The sequence below is a fragment of the Podarcis liolepis genome (genome assembly GCF_965112155.1).
Source record: "Podarcis liolepis genome assembly, chromosome: 4".
NCBI lineage: Eukaryota > Metazoa > Chordata > Lepidosauria > Squamata > Lacertidae > Podarcis > Podarcis liolepis.
The window spans coordinates 81,330,177-81,350,715 of NC_139558.1; the positions used below are offsets into that span (position 1 = coordinate 81,330,177).

Genomic DNA, 20,539 nt, shown 5'->3' on the forward strand with positions numbered 1-20,539 from the left:
AGGAGTTTGTTAGAAAATGTAACAGGCATTCCCCCTTCCCCTTTCTAAATAAATGAGCCAAATACACCCGGGTGTATCCTGATCCAATGTGATAAGAGTGTTGGATGGACAAGGGAGACCTGGGCTTGAATCACCACCAAGCCATGAAGCTCACTGGATGACTCTGGGCCAGTTAACTCTCTCGCAGCCTAGCCTACCTCATAGGGGTGTTGTGAAGATAAAATGGAATTGTTGTTGTTTAGTCGTTTAGTCGTGTCCGACTCTTCGTGACCCCATGGAGCAGAGCACGCCAGGCACTTCTGTCCTCCACTGCCTCCCACAGTTTGGTCAAACTCATGTTCGTAGCTTCGAGAACACTGTCCAACCACCTCGTCCTCTGCCGCCCCCTTCTCCTTGTAACCTCAATCTTTCCCAACATCAGGGTCATTTCCAGGGAGTCTTCTCTTCTCATGAGGTGGCCAAAGTATTGGAGCCTCAGCTTCAGGATCTGTCCTTCCAGTGGGCACTCAGGGCTTATTTCCTTAAGAATGGAGAGGTTTGATCTCTTTGCAGTCCATGGGACTCTCAAGAGTCTCCTCCAGCACCATAATTCAAAAGCATCAATTCTTCGGCGATCAGTCTTCTTTATGGTCCAGCTCTCACTTCCATACATCACTACCTCCCTCTTATACATCACCTTGAACCCTTGGAGGGCATGTGAGACACAAACCCATGTATTTTGTAGTCAACAGGTTTACACCAGGGAGTAACATCATGTTGATATGTACAGAGGCAGAATTAGCTCCAGGTGGGTCTCGGGAAAGGTACCTTACTGTAAGTGCATCGGTTCTCTTTGCCTGGAGGAGGAGACCACATTCCCCAGCACCAACTTTGACCCTGTTGGATGCCCCATGCAGTGTGAAAATGGCTGAGCTGTTAGGCTTTCGCCAGTTAGGACATGCCTTACAGATGTCCTGCAAGAGTAAGTCTTCTCTCCCTAACCGGTCAGAGTTCTTTCAGAGTGTCAACAAACATGTAGAGAGAAGTGATTTGCCTATAGAGTGTATACCTGCTGTCAAAAGGCTTTTGACAAAGTACCTCACTAAAGGCTCCTGAGTAAGCTTCATGGAATAAGATGAGAGGTCCCCTTATGGATCAGTAACTTGTGGGAATAAATGGAAAGTTCTCCCAATGCAGGGGTGTCGAAAGTAGCTCCAAGGATCTGCTCTAACTGATCCTACAAGGTTCAGTACTGGAACATGCACTTTTAAAATTGTTCCTAAATGGTTTAGAGTGAGCAGTAATGTAGTCAAGTTTGATGATACCAAACTGTTCAGGGTGAATAAAACAAAAAGAGATAGTGAAGAGCTCTCCAAAGGACCTCTCCAAAGTGAGTGAATGGGCAGTAAAATGGCAAATGTAATGTAAACCTGTGATACACATTGGTGCAGAAAATCTTAATTTCACATATGCGCTTATGGGGTCCGAACTGGCAGTGACAGACAAAACCTTAGAGTAGATGACGACCCAGAGTGATGTGAAAAAGGCAAATTCCATGCTAGGCATCATGAGGAAAGGGGTTGAAAACAAACCTGTCAATATCAGAATGCTATTATACACACCTATGGTGCAGCCACACCTGGAATACTTGATTTGGTTATGGTCACCTCGTCTCAAAAAGGTTATTGTGGGGTTGGAAAAGGTTCCGAAAGTGGATACCAAAATGATGAATGGGATGGAGCAACTTCCCCATGAGGAAAAGTTGCAGCATTTGGGACTTTTCAGTTCAGCGAAAGGGTGAGCAAGAGGAGACTTTGTAGAAGTGTATAAAATTATGTAATACGTGGAGAAAGTGGACACAGATATTTTTTTCCTCCCTCTCTCATAAACCCTAACACTTGTGGACATCCAGTGAAGCTCAATATTGTGAGTTTTAAACGAATAATAATAACAACAGTTTATTATTTACACCTCACCCATCTGGCTGGGTTTCCCCAGCCGCCCTGAATATTAAAAACACGATAAAACATCGAACGTTAAAAACTTCCCTAAACGGGACTGCCTTCAAAGTTCAAAAATTGAACTTTTCAACACAGCGTATAATTCAACTATGGAACTGACTGAGGAAACCATGGAAGTAGTGATGGCAACCAACTTGGATGACCTTAAAAGAGGATTAGACAAATTTATAGAGGACAATGCTATCCATGGCGACTAGTCACGATGGCTATTTTCTTCATCCATTGTCGGAGGCAGTGTGTCTCTGAAGGCCAGTTGGAAGGAGCCACAGATAAGGAGAGGGCTGCTGCAGCACTCAGGTCCCGCTTGCAGATTTGGATGCTGAACTAGATGGGTCGCTGGCTTGCGCTAGCAGGCTCTTATTCGGTCCTAATTCCCCACTGGTTCCTGTTCTTAGGCAAACATCAGCAGGGGGAGGATGCTTTTAATTGGGATCAAGCTAGGGAAGGAAGGGTTAAACCTCATGGTGCACTGCGGCCTTCATGGCACGCTCCCTAATTACACATCTCGGGTTGTCTGAGGTGGAGGGTGCTGTTGTTAAAGTTGCAAGGGAAAGGCATTCTAGGCATGGCTTTCATTAAATAATATTTCTTCATATAAAGATGGGGAGTGGGGTGGTGGTAAAATGGGATGCCCAATGCAGGAGGAGTGGGGTGGTACGTCAGCACCAAGAATTGTTACTCTAACCTGCAAAAGGGTTTTCTTATGTTTTATTTTAGGTATTTACTATTACATTTATATCCCACCTTTCCTCCAAGGAGCTCCAGGGTTTCCTCCTCCTCCTTTTGTCCTCATGAAAACCATGCTATAATCAGAGCGTGTGTGAGAGGCCCAAAATCACCTGTTGAGCTTCATGGCTGGGTAGGGACCCGAACCCTTGTTTCCCAGGTCCTAGTCCAGCCCTCTAACCACTAGACAACACTGGCTCTAATGCAACTAAATCAAAGGGGTTTACTTTAATAACTCCTTTTAAAACAATGTGCTAAAGTGTACTTTCTAGAACAGCCTACCCAGAATTTTTACATTTTGGAAAGACAAAGGGAGCCAGTCGAGGAATATTCAGGTGGCATGTTTTGTAGCACCGCAACCTCTCAGCTAAATGTGCTTTGTTTCTATGCTAAGTAGCTCCCCACAAAATAAACCACCAACAGGAATCTCATATAGATTAGGGTTACCAGATGTCCCCGGTTTCCGGGGACAGTCCCCAGATTTGCAAATCTGCCCCCGGACAAATTCCGTCCCCAGAATGTCCCCAGATTTGCAAATCTGTCCCTGGGAAACGTGGCAGCGGCAGCCTCAGCAGCCTGGAGCCAGCCTGGTAGTGCAGTTGGCTCTGGCTGGTTTCAGGAGCTGCTCACTGCCGCCGCCACTGCCAAAGCGGAACCGGGGACATCCAGTAGTACAGATCTCCTGCCCCTTTCCTCCTTTGTTCTGACAGATCGGGGGAGGCTCAGGAGTCTCGGGTGGGCAGGCGTTGCCCAGTTTTTTTAACAAAAACTCTGCACATTTATGTTTCACAGGGTGCGAAAGAAGGGCTTTGCACCTTGCCTGGCAGAGAAACCACGCTCCTTGCACCCCTCCTGGGCAACGGCCACCCGCCTGTGACTCCAGAGCCTCCCCCAATCTGTCAAAACAAAGGGGGAAGGAGGCAGGAGATCGGGGAAGGCTCGGGAGTCACGGACAGGCGGCACGCTGTTGCCCAGTTTTTAAAAAACTGCGCATTTATGTTTCACAGGGTGCGAAAGAAGGGCTTTGCGCCTTTATACAATATGCATATGTGCTTGGGCCCAGGGTCTTTTGCCTCACCATCCCCACCACTACTAACTCCCTATTGCTGCTCAGCTTCAAAAAAAAAAGTCTCCCCAGATTCACTGAAAAAAATCTGGTAACCATAATATAGATGATTTCACTGAGCTCCCTCTCCGTGGAGAGTGGGATATGTGTATGTGGAGAGACCCCCCCCCCTACACAAAGACCAGGCTGTTAAAATGCGGCCCATAGAACAGCCTGCCGCCGGCAGCTCCCTCTTCTGCCAATAATGTGTCCGTCTTCTTAACATCTACAAATTAATTTTGACTTAGCCAAGCAGGGGACCTACTTTCAACCCTCAATTTCAAAATCATGGAAGCTTTATAAAGTCGTTTTCCACCTGCATCTCTTTCTGAGCATTCCAGCCCCTTTATCCTGCATAAAGGATGCTGGTCGGCGGGTGGGGAGTTGGGGGGGAGCCAGCATATAAAAACTTTGTTAAGCTGTCACTATCAATAGAGATTCAGGGGAGGAAAATGATTGACAAAGAAGAAACAAATTGCATCTTCAAATAAGTTTCCTTCAAACTCCTTGTTAAAAGCTATAACCTCTGATGTTAACTAAATTTAACCCGTTCTGACCCTCGGAATGCCCCCTTAACCTTGCCTTTCTCCTGCTTCCTGTGGAATGCTGAAGAGAACTGGTCCAGTCGCTTGGAAAGCGTTCGATGCTGCACACAAAGGATCAGTCTAGTTGTTAGTCTGTCAGGAGGTAGAGAATAGACGGAGAGGTCAGCACCTGTGCTGAGAAGCAGGTGACAGTGAACTGCGCAGACCATTCTAGGGGCAAGCTGTAATAGTGTCTACCCTTCCGAGAAAAAGAGAGAGAAGAAAATCCACACTGTAGTTTAGGGTATTCAAGGCAGTGAAGTTCGCGTTGGCTTTGTGAATGCGGACTTTAAACAAATTAATCTATTGCTGTTCAACTGACTGTAAAATTAGTAGATTTACTGTTGCAAAAAAGGAGAGCATTCACTTCCACTCTAATAAGGTCACGGATGTGTCCCAGGCTGGCAACAAAGCAGCCTTCAGAATCTTTGCAGCTGAACCCATCAGCTTGCAAAAGCTACAGAACAATGTCTCAGATGTACAGCGGAAAGGCCCGCGCCATACAGTTGCCATGTTTAACTAGACATTTAATACACTTGTTACATTGGCAATGTTTTGTTTTTTTGATGTGGTGTTTTCTCTCTCTCATTTTTCATTCATTTGCTACCAAAAAACACACAGAGCTTGTTTTTAGAATCACCATTCAATGAAACTTCCTTTAAAAGCCTATCTTGGGCAACATTATGGTGGAATGTGCTTCTTCAGAATAGTTTTTCAAAAGTTCCAAAAAGATGTATTCCCTGCCCCCCCCCCCAGATTTAATTCATCTTGCTGCACACGTTTTCATTATTTGCATAAACCACCAGATCAGATACAATAAACAGTTAATTTGTTCAGCTCCCACCCCCCTTGCCCCAATTGTCCGGATTAATTTGCACATTAACTTTTAAAAGCGCAAAACTTGAAACAGACAGCTGTAGGCATTGCGACTTCCTGCATGTATGTGCAAAATTTTTGTTGGTATAACAAGAGAACTGTCCTTTAATTTGTGGTGTAGATTTATGCACCAATTTGAAGAGACTCTGGATGTGTACTTCAAAGTAGCTCTTCAATTATTTTGACCTACCCATAAGCAGTAAGCAGAAAGAGGTGGTTTTTATAGTGCGGTAACGGGTGTGTGCACCACAACACTGCCAAAACTCCTAGGAGTCTCTCAGGGTCTCTCCAGAACCTCAGGTGCCTTTCCCAGTTCAACCTGAAGATGCTTGGAAAAGCTTTCTTTAGAAAAAAGAAAACCTAACAGACAAATCCAAGTTTAAAGGGCAAAGGGTTGGTAACCTGATGTTTAAAACCTAACATGTGTTCATCAATCCAGTGTTAGCTGAATGTTTATTAAATCAATCGGTACATCACGGATATCTACACTAATCTAACAGGCTGTGCCTGCTTAAAACATATACTTAATTGTTTGAGAGCTAGTGTGGTTTAACGCTCAGAGTGCTGGATTAGGAACTGGACTAACAGGGTTAAAATCTCCTCAGCTGTGAAGCTCATTGTGTGCCTTTGGGCAAGTCGCCCGTTGCTGTGTAGAATAAGGAGGGAGAACTATGTACGCCCACCTTGAGCTCCTTGCAGGAAAGGTGAGAAATAAACGTAGCAATAAATGTACTGTCACTGAAGAATGAAAGCCCTGCAAACCCATATTCATTAGTTATTTATTTACTTATTTCTGTGCCGCCCTTCATCCATCGATCTCGGGTCGGTTCACAGCACAGAAAGGTTTATATGAGTCATCTTGTGGGCAAAACATCTGCACCTACCTCATGATTCCCAAGATCAGATGTAGTTCTGTTAGATAGCTAGATGGCACCCTCTGCGTACACACAATGCTATAACAACAGGATTGGGGGAACCTTTGGCCTGCCACGTGCTTTTGCTGGACTGCAACTCCCATCAGCCTTAGCTACCAGGGCTAGTGATCAGGGGTGATGGGAGTTGTAGTCCAGGCAAACTGGAAAAGTGCTGACCCTCCTTAGCTGTGAAACCTCGCCTCCAATGTAACATTTGCTCTGCTATTTCAGGGAGCAAACGGAGCACCCGCGAGTGGCGCGCTCTGCCCCAGCCGCGCGCTAGGACGCAGCGCCCGGATCCAGGCACCTGCTGCCAGGGGCTAGTCCCTTCATCCTTCCCTTCCTTTCCCCTGCTCAGCCAGCCAGGCACTCTCGGAAGACCGGCTGGGCCTTTCCCCGCCCCGCTTCCTCCGCAAGCCCTTCCTCTTCCCCTCCGACGGGTCGTTTGGCTTCCTGTCCCCCGTTCCTGGGCGCTGGAGCTGCCGACGGCCCCCGGGGGACTGACAGGTAAGCCGAGGGGCTCGCCCTGCAGGAGGCCTTTGAACCCGCGGCCGGAGTGAACGATCACCCCCCCCCCTTTCTGCTCCCGAGAAGGGCTGAGCCTCGAGGCGCGGCTTCGGATCGAGCCCTCGCGCCAAATGGGGACGCGCGAGAACAGGGCGCTTCTATAGAGAGCGCAGTGCCAGAAGTCGAAACCACATCTGGGATGACGTGCAGGTCTCCCAAGTTCCAGCAGCCTTGCGTGGTACAGCGGGTTGTATGTGTATACTGCATATAAAGCCTTTTGCTGTACCCCATTAAGTTGCCAGTCAGTTTTATGAGATTCCACCCCAAATATCTGGCGTGCATACAGGGTGGAATGCACACTTTTTCAAGCACCTGATACATGACGGGCAGGAGTACCTTTACCTTTACCTTTAATGCGCTGATAGAAAGCAGGAGTGTTGACATTCACCAGTTGCTGCGATATATTATGCTCATTTGAATGAGTCTTTCTTTAATGTCCCAATGGATGTTGTTGGATTCCAACCATGGGACTTGCAGTCCAGCCACCTTCTGAGGCCCACAGCAAGTTCGCCACCACCCCACTAAAGCAAAGTTACAGAGCAAACATCACATTGCAATGCATTTTTATAAGAATTGTATGATGCACTCTTTCATGAAGTCCTTTCTTGTGTTTCCCTAAACAGCCCGCTTCAGTGGATGACTCCAGAGCAGAAACTGTAAATTGCTTCTTTTCATCCTCTCCAGTATTTTCCACTTTATAAATCTCCTGTTTTCTTTCTTTCCCACTCTCCATTGCCAAGCAATACCATGGCAGATTACTACATTTGATAGAAACAAGCACGCATAATATTGGGCAACAAAGCACCACACATAGGCAGCATGAAAACTTTGATTTATGACCACAACCATCCTCCCTTCAGTGGAAAATATCTGACAAAATGCAGGTGTGCGGACAGTTGGAAATGTGCAAATTTGCAAAAATGTGAAAATGATAAAAATACTGGTTTGTATCCAATGTAGGGCCTTCTCAGAGAAGACTCATTAAAATGAATGGGCATGACTTAACGGGTCCATTTGTTTCAGTAGGCCTACTCTGATTTGGGCCCACTCGTTTGCCAGGCAAATGTTTCATACATAGATATTCCGAAAGGGTTGTGTGCATTTGTAGCCCTTGCAGTCTCTACAGAGCAAAATTTCCTCCCAACACATTATGCTCTGGCATTGTCAGCAGGGGTGCAAGATTCTTACACACGCATGCATACATATGCACACATATACGTGTATCAAATCCGCCGTTCATGCTTTTGCAAAAAAAAATGCACATGATTTGTCCAAAACCTTAAGCAAATATGTTAATGCAACCTAATTACAGAGCAATCCTAGGCATGTCTGTTCAGAAGGAAACCCCACTGAGTTCAATCAGACTTACTCTGAGGTGAGTAGGAATAGGATTGCACCCCTAGGCTGCTTGCCAGGAAGAGTGTCCCAATTGAACTCAATGGGATGCACCTCCAATACATGCAAAGGGTTATATATTTATTAAGGCGGGGGTTAGCAAACTTTTTAAGCAGGGGGCCAGTTCACTGTCCCTCAGATTTTGTGGCGGGCCGGACTGCAGGCACGCACAGACTCTCTCTCGCTACTACAGGATCCAACTGATAATAAAGTGTTGTATTAAGGTATCATTCTGCTGCCTCCCACAGCAGTTCCAAGGGGGTGTGCAATTTAAAAATAAATCCTGTCATATGTTAATGAGAATGCGATGCAATACATCTGAACACAGGCAGGAATTTTAAAAAATAACATATTGTAATGAAGCAGCAGCAAAGGCCTGGGTATGTTGATATTACTGGGCACCTTAAAACTTGTATACAATATAATTTTACAGATGTTTACATAGGAAAGGGTATCTTGATAATTTAAGCAAGCAACTTTAGTGCAATTAAAAAAATATTCTTTTATTTATTTCACAAGACATATATACCCCTTAGGTGTAATAAAACCTCAAAGGTTATGAAACTATATTTATTTCACAAGGTTTTCTCAATTTTAAATATTGTTTTTAGGTTTCTGGGCATTCCCCCACCCCCATGTGTCCAGAATGGCTGCCTTGTGCCTAAAGAAACTATTGGATGAGGCCAGAAGGAAGGAAGTGAATCACATCACCAAGTATTTCGCCAGTATCTTGGTGCAACCAGTAAAAAGGACTAGAGCCTCGGAAACCTGGATAATGAGAGATTCTCACAAAGGACTTCTGCCTGTCCCTACACGAGCATTCTGTACTCATGAAGATGCCAAGGGGAACCTAAAAGCAAAGCAAAGAACCACCAGTTTCAAAAATACAATTGAAAGCGTTGGGAGGAAAATCCCCCATCGGATTATTCAGCTGATTGATGAGAATGGCGAAAACCAGGGAAACATCCACAGGGCAGATGTGATTCGAATCATGGATGAAAGAGCAGTGAAGCTTGTTCTTCTGAAAGAGAAAGCAGACCCTCCAGTGTACAGACTAATGTCTGGGCAACAGATCCTCGAAGAGCGGCTCAGACTTCGAGATAAGCAGAAAGCTAGCGCTAAAAATGGTATGTATAGCACTTATTCAGTCCATAATTCTAAAAAGCTTTTTAAAAGGTGGATTAGGCTCTAGTCCTTTGTTTTTTCGCTGCATATATTTTTTAAGAGCCAGTTTCTAAATGCATATTTATTAGCCTAGTTGGTTATCAAAATAATGGGAAATATGCTGATCTGCATGTGCTCCAGGATTTCATTCAGGGTAGATGTTCCCAGAACCACCACTAGCTTTGGGGATTTTAATGCCCTACATAGCTCTTTATCATAACTACAACACTGTTGGCAGAAGGCACACTTCTTAAGACTACAAAAAAGAGCTCTCCTTAATTGCCACTTGAGCATAGATCCAAATCGCTACATCACACAAAGTCATGCTCTAAAAAGAATAAAAGCATATGCTTTGCCAGTTTATTAGCCATATTAAAACAACAATAACTTGGGAGCAAGGAAGAGCAGTGTATCTTGTTTTATGCAGGGAGAGCAGGACAAACCATTTTCTGTACATTTCTTGCCCTCTTAAGGATATTTGGGCCTCTGTAAATAAGGAGCTACTTCATATACTTCTGCCATGTGAAATTCATGCTGCGATTCCCCCCCCCTTCCAAAGAAACCCCCATACATAATTAAATCTGAGCTAGTTTGGAACACAGCTGCTTTAAAACAAATCCTAACAATCTCTTTGCTTATCATTTCAACAGGCCCCGTTCAGCAGAAGGAGCTAACCTTTTCCACAGCAATTGAGCAGCACGATTTAGACACAAAGATAAAACAGATTCAGCAGTGGATTGACAAGAAGCACCATGTCCGGGTTACACTGCAGCAGAAGAGGGGTGGTGATGGACAGAAAAATATGGTAAGTTACAACCAAAGTTTTCATGGAGGGCCTCTCACAGTCAAGTTGGCCAGTATTGCGAACTGACCTTTAGTATGACTTACGTTTCTGCCAACACTATTTGGAGCATTATTATTTTTTAGATACTTTTAAAAAATGTCACACAGCCAGTTCCCTCTTTCTTGCCCATAACCTTGATAAGTGAAGTGCTTTGGGGAACCTGAAACTCTGCAGATGTTATGACTCCCAGTAGCCATCGCCCCAGCTAGCTTGGCCAGCCGTCATGAATGATAGGAGTTGTAGTCCACAGTTAGAAATTTTAAGGCCTTTACATCTGTAGCCACAATGCACCTGGGGGGGCCGCAGGTTTCCCATCCCTGCTTTAAAGCATGTCACATATTCCAGAATAAGGAATACAGGCTTACGTTTTAATGTTCGCTACAATCCTTAGCAGCATAGTTATATGAAAGTAATTCCTGTTGAAATCAGGGTGAAGGTAAACTAATTTTGACCTCTACGAAGATATTTGAGATCCCTGCCTCAGAGCCAGTACAGGGTACTACTTATGTTTCCCCAGTGCAGTTGTCAATCAAATAAGGAAAATAAGCATGCGGAGTGAAGTGGCATCTGTCCCAATAGAACCTGCCAGAACGATAATGAGAATAACGTAATGGGGGATGGGCAAGTCTTCAACCCCAACCGGGGTGCTCACCAGTGCACTAAACTAACACACAAGATGGAGGAGGCTGTGCTTTGTCAGGCATTTCTAACTGACCCAAGTCAGAATCTGTAAAATGATTGAATTTCTGCTCACCACCAACAGCGTTCGTTGCACATTAATTTAGTAGACGTTCCTACAGCAACAGCCTATGTCTGCTTTTTTTACACTTCAGTCAAGTCCTTTCACCAAACTTTTTTTTTTTTTAAGGCTCAGGTAATACATTCATAATGCCAGTACATCTTTTCCTTTTCAGCTGGCATTCTTTGGTCAGATTTTGGATACGATGCCTGGGAAAGCGACTTACCTCTCTGAGCCCCGCACTGTCAAAGAAGGAAGGAGCACGTGTGTACTGAGGCATATGTCGAACAAAGAAATCCAGGAATACAAAAGAACGGAGAAGAACAAAGGAGATGAGAAGGAGAAGAGAAAGGACAGCACTGAATCAGAAACCCTCAAGCAGTGATTTAATATTTTTTTTATAAAAAAAATTGAATGTCTCCAGTTTTCTTTACAGACTCCATAGACTTGCCAGTAACAGCTACTTCATAAAGCCATTTTCAACTTCATATGCATGAATATATTGTCCACGTTCATCTGATACTCTAGCCAAGGGAGAGTGTTTCCACAGTAGGCAACGTGGCGCTCGCTTCAGGTGTGATCAGAGCCTCATCTACAGAGGAAACATTTCTTTGACATGCTTTAGGTGGGATGAATCCACTCAGGCGTGAGGCCAAACTCCGCTTAGGACGTGGCTTTTTAACCTTTGAAAGGAAACACATAGATTTGTGGTTCGCAGATTGGGATAAACATATAAACAATAAAGCTTTAAAAAAAGTACGTATACGTTTTGTGGTCAGCAATCTTGGCAGCTAACCAGTGGGAAATGATGGTAAAGTGTTGTTGTCCGCTCTTGTCTGATTTCCTAAGTGGCGAGAAGGTTCAGGGTTTGGTTTCCATTTGCAGAAAAGAGCCCCAGATCCAGAGATAAGTTCCCCCTGACTTCCCTGATAAGTTTCCTGGGGCCTGGGGACTTTATTGAATGGGATTGGCGCTGGGGGTGAGGAAATCCCTGAAATTTTGGTGGAGGCCCTTTTCACAAGTGGAAATCTTACTCATGGAAGTTGCCTCTGCCCAGGTTTCAGGGTTCCCCTCAACCTTTGCCCCATATTCCCTTCAATAACTTTCTCCCTCTCTTTGGGAGATTTTTCAGGATGGGGTGGGGTCGGGAGAATATGTTTCTGTCAGCCTCTTTTATAGCTGGCTTATTTCTGGATCCAGCTTAACTGTATTTTTGTGATATTTGCTCTGATATTTAAATGCAGAAGTAGGTGTAAGCAGGAGGCGGCAAAGAGCAGGTACTCCTACAAGCCAGCAGGTTCAATACAAAACATCAGATCAACCCTGCACCTCCAAGGTCCTTCAAGCCAATGTAGATACGCACCCCAGCCCTGTGCATATAGGTCACCTTCACAAAGAAGCTCTGATGGATATTTCATTTAAAGTTATCATCTAATCATAAGCTCCCATTTGCCAACCACTATGAGCTTTGCCAACAAAGGTTGCCTTGCCAACAAAGGTTCGTATAGTTAAAGCTATGGTTTTCCCAGTAGTGATGTATGGAAGTGAGAGCTAGACCATAAAGAAGGCTGATCACTGAAGAATTGATGCTTTTGAATTATGGTGCTGGAGGAGACTTGAGAGTCCCATGGACTGCAAGAAGATCAAACCTGTCCATTCTTAAGGAAATCAGCCCTGAGTGCTCACTGGAAGGACAGATCGTGAAGCTGAGGCTCTAACACTTTGGCCACCTCATGAGAAGACTCCCTGGAGAAGACCCTGATGTTGGGAAAGATGGAGGGCACAAGGAGAAGGGGACGACAGAGGACAAGATGGTTGTATAGTGTTCTCGAAGCTACCAGCATGAGTTTGACCAAACTGCGGGAGGCAGTGGAAGACAGGAGTGCCTGGGGTGCTCTGGTCCATGGGGTCACAAAGAGTCGGACACGACTAAACAACAACATGAGCTATTAGCAGCGCACAAAGAAATGGCTAATAGCAAAGTTCAAGAAACTAGTTCCATCATGTAGACCAGAGTTTCCCAAACTTGGGTCACCCACTCCCCCCCCTTTGGACTACAACTCCCAATACCCCTAGCTTACAGGACCAATGGTCAAGGATAATGGGAATTGTAGTCCAAAGACCCAGGTTTGATAAACACTGATATAGACCCCCTGTGTTCAACCCCTGTTCAGTAATAAACCTGTCACATCCTCCACTCAGGCCCTGCAATTCAAAGTGGGTTCACACTCCTAAAACTGCGTGGGGAGAGCAAACTGAAACCTCTGACTTACTTTTGAATTCAACTTTCTCTTGTCAGGGTCATGTACAACACCATGCCTTACAAGACTTTGCTGCAAAGAACAAAAATTAAAAGTTTATACATAGGCGACCAAGAGAGGAGGAAGAAAAATGTGCACGTTCAAGTTAACTTGAGAACGCCTACTTTCATGGCAAAGACTCTCCCACAGCCAGGGTGGTTGCAAGTGAACGATCTTCTCGCCTCATGAAATGAGACAATGTGGCTTTGAAGATTGAACAGGGTTGTGTACGTTCTGCCACAGCCCTCCCTTGGGCATTTAAGCACCTCTCTCTCAGCAGCGTGGATCTTCTGGTGGCACTTGAGGTAATCTTTGCGGCGAAATATTTTGCCACACACGCTGCAGGTTATCGGTTCTGGAGATGAAAGAGAAAATGAAATGGGAGTGGGCGGGGGGGGAGAACGCAATGTAAAACCTGAAATAAAAGAATTTCTAAACAGGATTTAAACAGTGACACCTCGTTTTTTCAAAGGCAAGGAACAATTTATGTGTGTACTATTTTCAGCAGCAGAATATAATATCAGAGTATCACCTGCACCGGTACAATCCAGCAAGCACTCACAGCCTTCTGCTAAAGCAGGCGTGGGGAACCAGTTCCGTCTAGCAGGACAGATGGAAAAGTGGGCAAACTTCTGCAGGCTATGTTTGTTGGGTGGCTGCATCTAACCATCAATCACCTGATATATCATACGACCTAAGCTGAACCCAATTCCACTGGAAAGCAGCAAGGCTTGCACTCACTGCTGAATTTAAAGGACACCAAATGCAAGCCTCCCTACAAAAGGGCAGCTGCAGCTGACATTGTATGACAGGTTGGAGTGATCTTTGCCCCCTGCTGAAGCTGCCAAACTACAACTCACATCAACCCCGGCAAGCATGGCCAAAGATGATGGGAGTTGTATTTCAGCAACATCCGGTAGGCCAACGATTCCCCATGTCTGTCACATGTCAGGTAACTGGCAGGTGGGTGTAGCTGGCAAAAAACAACTGTGAGGGCTGAATTGGGCCACCTGGCAGGTCTGACCTGTAAGCAAAAGGTTCCCCATCTCTGTACTTTCTACTCACATCCATCAGCTGTACACACATACTCCTTGCACCCTACATATGAGATATTGTAGCAGAGTGGCCAAAAGTCCAGAACTGTGGACCAAGTAGCTCCTGGTTCAAATCTTATCATTGCAATGAACACACTTGGTGGCTTTGAACAAGCTACAATCCCCCAAGTCTCAAAGCCCCCATCTGTGAAAAGGAATAATATTGACCTGCATTAGGGTTATTATGATGACTGTCAAGAGTATACATGACAGGCTTTTAACCCACTGAAGAGAGTTGTGCAATTGCTGTTTGTGTACAGATATACAATTATTGCCATGCTTACAAATGCACATCTGAAACTAGTTGCATGCACAGCATATTGTATTGATATAAAGCAAACAAAGTCAAGAAAGGATTATTAGTAGAAGAAATGATTGCTATTTTTTGAAGGAAAGAAAAAAAGAGTACATAATGGGCTTCCAACGTTAGAAATCATTCAAGCTGAATCAATGTGTAAAAGTTCTGATAGTACTTACCGACATGACTTTGTCGCATATGTTTCAGAAGCTCTGACCAGGTTTTCCCAACAAATGAACAGCCATCCTTTTTGCATGCATAGCCTATTAAGAAAAACAGTTTAAACAGCCATATATATATATATATATATATATATGCAGGTTTTGGTGTCTTCGGGTGTCTTCCCGTGTAAGAGTTGGGGTGTCTAGGCGACGTTTCGACAAGGTCTCACTCGTCATCTTCAGGCTGGTGCTTTCGGCTTCTTGTTACTGGAAGCCGAAAGCACCAGCCTGAAGATGACGAGTGAGACCTCGTCGAAACGTCGCCTAGACACCCCAACTCTTACACGGGAAGACACCCGAAGACACCAAAACCTGCATTCCTGTACCCGTGAAAATCTACGAAAGCAAATATATATATATATATATATATATATATATATATATATATATATATATATATAAAAAAATGCAAAGCCACATGCTGTAGGGCATGGATGGGGAGCTTGCAGCCCTCAAACGTTTGTTGGATTCCCAACTCCCATCATCCCCAGCCAATGGGCAGAGACAGATTGTCTTATTTACAAACCACACTTTCATATATATCACAAGGCAGCATACAACATAAAAAGCACAGTATTAAGTAAAAACATTAACCATTTCAAACACAACAGTAAAAGGTTTTTGGCAAAGCACCTCAAGTTTGAAAGGCCTGTCTGAATAACTCAGTCTTTAGGAAATCATCTAAAAGCAGCAGGAATGATGACTCCTGCTGAACCTCTACTAGCAAGGAGTTCCACAGGACAAGGCCTGCCACACTACAGCCTCAGCCCATGGTAAAAGCCAGCTGAACCTCAGAGGTATGTGGGACCAATGAAAAGTGCCCTATCAGAAGATCTCAGTGGTCGAGACCGAACATAAGGAGTAAGGCAGTCCTTAATAGGATGGTGAGAGCTGTCATCCACAGCTGGAAGGCCACAGGTTCTCTTTCCCCTCCTATAGGGCATCTCCTACCACGCTCTGCTGTCTAAGGAGTAAACAAATTACCTCAATTTGAAGCTGAGTTTCTGGTACAGTAAGGGCTAGCCCCACTGCTCTTAACAGTGACTTGTATAGTATTCCTCAATGAAATGTTAACCCAGCATGGCATCAATGGGGAAGAGGCTTTTTACAAACCACCTTTAAGAGGAGCATTATCCCCAAAGCCAGCCCTAATGTAGGCTCAAAAAAGAATTTTGCACACTCTTGCCCTACATATCATTTGCTAATTGAAATGACACACATCCTGCACTGTGACTGATGTCAATCTGATTTAAAACCAGCAGACCTGCTTCCATAACTTCCAGTTTTGAGCCTTATATTTGAAGGCAACCCATTAAAGCAACAACAGCGCTGGGTTTTACACAGCCAAAGCAAGAGGAATAATTTACCTTCGTGAATCTTCTCATGACGCTTCAGATGGGCACGCATGGAAAAGCGCATTTCGCATCCTTCGTGGCTGCATCTACGTGACAAAAGCAAAACACACATCACTCAAAACACAAATAAAAATCCCAGTTCATAAACAGTGTAAGTGAAAGTGGACTTTTCCTTTACTTCCATCACTCACCCACCCCAAATTAACACGCTCCAAGAAAGAAGAGTTCTCCGGTTGGAAGCGCAATGTGCCACATTCTTAGGTTACATCTTCCACTTTCAAGTCCTGAATGGCAGCTAACTGATCATGATGGCTTTTGTTTTATTTTCACAGTGCCATCATCTATGATGCTTAACAGAGCTGCGTAAGGAGAGGGCCTTGTGGGAGATGGCATCCTATTTTAAGTACCTTTTTATTCTCCCAGGCCTTTTATTTTTGGCCTTTAATTTTGGTCTTTAGGCTCTGTTAAATAAAAATATCATCTTCCTCAGGGCAACCATTTAAAATTCCTGCCTACAAGCACCCTGAAATCCTCCCTACTTATTTTCATGAAAAAACAAGAATATTCACCTACTTGAAGGGCGGTTCACCAGTGTGTTCAGACTGATGAATTTTCAACTGCTGGTGTTTTTTAAAGGATTTCCCACATCCTTCAAAGTCACACTGTTTGGAAAAATCAAGATAGTTACTGTTAGAGGCAGGCTAACGTAAAGTACTAGCATAGGCTCAATTTTACATCATGCCATAAAGATCACCATGGCAAAGCTGAGGAAAGGACCCAGGACTTTGGGGGTTTAATGTAGTCACTTGATCCAGTAATGAACACTAGTATCTTACCTGCACACAGCATGTAGCAAAGCTTTGGTTAGAGTCCTCAGTACAGACTGGGCTCCCAATGCTAGCTACAAGCAAATAGCACCCTGCAAGCAAACAGGGTATGTCGCCCTGCCATATCTGTCAATAGGTAAAAGCTGTCCATGTGTATACAGATAATTGTACTGCTTAATCACAACCTAGATGCACAGGCTAAGCTCTAACATTGGTAAAAGAGTTAATAAGTCAAGCACATTTAATGAATTATTTCCTAACACTGAGCAAAGGATTATTTATCATTATTCATTTATATACCTATTAGAAGCCTATTTGGGCAAATAAAGAAAGCCACTTACTATGTATTCCTTACAATGCTGCAAATGTTTGCGACCAATGTGTTTGTTCAAGTTTGATTTTGTTGTAAATCTCTCGTTGCAGCCCTCCACCTTGCACCTACAAATACACAAGCGTATGTTCTCTATGAAGAATATGAAAGAATACAAGCAGGTGCAACTGGCCTTTCCAGATGTCAGCTAATTAAAGAAACCTTAGTCAAATCATTGAATTGGCCAAATTAATTGGTTAAAGGTGTATACATTGGCTAATGAATAAAACAATAATTGTTAAGAGGGTAAAAGGGAATACTTTCTTGGTTCTCAGGGGCTGCAGGCATACGTTGCAACACGCACTTAGAATCTTAGAAGAATTATTCCTCCTTGTGTGAGAAAGAAGGAGGAAGCTCTCCTAAGATAATGCACCACACATTTTTTATAAACGAATCTTAAAAATAAACACACCAGTGTTTTTAGTCAGTACAGGGTTCCCCCCTAATTGGTTTTCTCTAATAAATATATTACAGTTAAAATAAGTATGTTATGAAGAATCTCAGTAAAAAGAAACACCACACACAGAGGGGGGGGGATAACATAATATATCACAGTGGTGGGTAAACTATTCCCACCTCTGGAAAGAGTCATATGCCACTCCCCTCTCAAGCTAGTCATTGGGCTGAGAGGAAAAAAATGGGTGCCAGGAAGAGAGAAATGGGGATTATCATTAGGAGAAAGAAAAGGGGGTGGCTCAATCTAGGCCTCATCTGCACTATATATTTAAAACACTATAATACCACTTGAATAGCCATGGCTTCCCACAAAGAACCAGTTTATTAAGGCAGCAGAGTGTTGTTATTCAAAGGTGTATGATGCTACTTTAAATGCATATAGGGTCCTACTCTCTAGCCCCTGCTGGCTTTGGCTCTGCCCACAGCCAGCATGCTAGGGAAAGGCTGTAGCTCAGTGATAGAGCATCTGCTTTGCATGCAGAAGGGCTCAGGTTCCATATCTGGCATCTCCAAGTACACCTGGCAGAGAACCCTTCCTGAAATCCTGAACAGCCATTGCAAGTCACTATAGACGATACTGAGCTGGCTGGATCAAAGGCCTGACTCAGTGTAATGCAGCGTTCTATGAAGCCCCTGACAGATTGCCTTGGAGGGAAATGCAGACCTCAAAAGAGAAAAAGTTGCCCACCACTGACTTAAAAGCTGAAACTGGTGTCCCAACTACAATATCCTATGTTCCAGAACCATACTTGTTTTAAAAGTTTTTCATTTCATATCCTCCACTTCACCCGTAAGGCTGGAGTTTTTCATTTAGCCAAACCTCAACAAAATATGTTAATCCTATTAGTTATGCAAACATACAACTGCCAGCTTCACCCAATCCTATTCCTGTGGCAGCAAACCTGCAAATCTTAACATCTGTTGGGATTTTTGTTGTTCTAACAATTCCAGCACCTTCCCCACCCACAGCCATAGTATACTTACACAAATTGCTTTTCTCCAGTGTGCGTAAGAAAATGGCGCTTAAGATGGTAGAGTCTAGTGAAGCCTTTACCACAGCCTTCATAATCGCAAATGAAAGGCAGCTGATAAGGAGAAAAACAGCTGATTTTATATCACAAATTTATTTGCTTTACTCATCATCTTACACATCCTACCAATTTCCCAAAACAGTTCCTCTTGCACACCGAATACCATACTTAGCAGATGGGGGATTTCTTTTTTAAAAAAATAACTGGAAAAGTTTCCAGAGATTTTCTCTATACAAATTACCCTAATTTACATAGGACAATTTTCTGATGATCAAATGTAGCATGTCTATTTGACTTACATTTGACAAAAGTTTTAAAAAAGTACCCCATATTAACTTTTTGTCCAATACAACCCAAGTATTTGACCCACTACTTCCCGTAACAGAAACTCCCCCAGTCACTGTCTAGGGCCAGTTTCACCCCTTTACTAGTTAGAAGGTTGGCCAATATTCTTGAGAGATTTTCATTTGCATTTACTCAGGAGTAACCCCCCCGCCTTTCATAGTTTAACTTTTATCAATACTTAATTGTTTTCTTAATGGATGTGTCTATGTTTTTAGTGGTTATTTTGTTTTTTTATCTGTAAGCCTCCTTGAGTCCCTTCAGGGGAAAAAGAAACGTATAAATACATACATATATATATATATGTATATATTTATTTATACATATATATTAATATACTGTGTGTGTATGTATATATATGTGTGTGTGTGTGTACACACACAGTATATGAATGACAATCTCACATGAGCCCCGTACACACCACTGAAGGTTTTGACAGCCACTCAAAAAAGCCCTCATGCCCCTATCCGGAAACGCGTCATCTCCATGGAGCCCCGCCCCGAACAAGCGCGTCACCCCCGACCGGCCAATGACGGCCCGCTTCCCCTCGATTGGCTATGCGAGGGAGGCCGCGCTCCAATAACAGTCGCAGCGTTCGCGCTCGCGCGCCCCAAGGTTCGATTCCCTCTTGCTGCCCGTCAGCACACCTGGCCCCTCGGCGGGTCTCTTGCGGACACGCTTTCGCCCAATGGCCGCTCCCCTTATCCCCCTTAGTCCCGCCCAACTGACCTCTCCCGTGTGCCGGCACAGGTGCGCGTCCAGCTTCCAGGCCCTGTTGTAAATGGCGTCGCAGTCCGGGAAGGAGCAAATGAAGGCTTTCCTCAGGAGTGCCGGAGGCGGGCGCTGGCGGGAAGCGCTGAGCTTGCGCCTGTCGGAGGCGGCGGCAGCATCTTCCTCTTCGACGGCAGACTCTTCTCCAGCCATGCTTGGAGCGGCGGCGCACCACGTGGTAGCGCTGGAGCCCCGCCCCTCCAAGCCTCGCCATCCTTAATTTGTCCCTTCCCGCCCACCGTCCTGCCGCTGGAGTTTGCCTGAGAAGAGACGGCGGCATCCGCGATTGCGCAATGCGATCGCCCTCTGGGCGGGCGGAGCCTGTCGAATAAAAAGCACACATCTCGGGTTATTTCCCAAAAATATTGTATTGCGCATTTATGAAATGTATATTCATATCTAATAAATGTGCATTGCATTTGAAGGCAAAGTTACAGGTAGGTAGCCGTGTTGGTCTGCCGTAGTTGAAACTAAATAAAATAAAATATTAAAAAAATCCTTCCAGTAGCGCCTTGGAGACCAACTAAGCTAGTTATTGATATGAGCTTTCGTGGGTGCAT

The 20,539-nt window shown here is 44.3% G+C and overlaps 2 protein-coding genes and 1 long non-coding RNA gene across 4 annotated transcripts in view; 1 reads left to right on the forward strand and 2 right to left on the reverse strand.

Annotated features, from left to right (window-relative positions):
* The window catches only part of LOC310704936, a 48,243-nt gene extending 39,326 nt beyond the window's left edge, over positions 1-8,917 (reverse strand). Inside the window, exons 1-3 of one of the 2 annotated variants that reach the window (XR_014525091.1) lie at positions 8,799-8,917; positions 6,176-6,731; positions 4,409-4,508 (exon numbers count right to left, since the gene is read on the reverse strand). This is a non-coding gene — a long non-coding RNA (uncharacterized lncRNA). The remainder of the gene's footprint in view (positions 1-4,408; positions 4,509-6,175; positions 6,732-8,798) is intronic. The other variant, XR_014525092.1, reaches the window with a different exon arrangement.
* MTIF3 (mitochondrial translational initiation factor 3) lies at positions 8,814-11,673 on the forward strand (the record flags this gene model as incomplete). The annotated part of the gene is made up of 3 exons (XM_083499009.1): positions 8,814-9,294; positions 9,982-10,136; positions 11,090-11,673. The coding sequence occupies 3 exons, from the start codon at positions 8,814-8,816 to the stop codon at positions 11,297-11,299; spliced, it is 846 nt and encodes a 281-aa protein (XP_083355135.1). The 3' UTR covers positions 11,300-11,673.
* Positions 11,294-20,220, reverse strand: GTF3A (general transcription factor IIIA). Its single transcript, XM_083498967.1, has 9 exons — positions 19,938-20,220; positions 18,820-18,920; positions 17,351-17,447; positions 16,756-16,844; positions 16,195-16,268; positions 14,786-14,869; positions 13,340-13,569; positions 13,188-13,247; positions 11,294-11,597 (listed from the first exon to the last, which is right to left on the reverse strand). The coding sequence occupies exons 1-9, from the start codon at positions 20,130-20,132 to the stop codon at positions 11,439-11,441; spliced, it is 1,089 nt and encodes a 362-aa protein (XP_083355093.1). The 5' UTR covers positions 20,133-20,220; the 3' UTR covers positions 11,294-11,438.
* Positions 20,221-20,539: the final 319 nt, after the last annotated feature.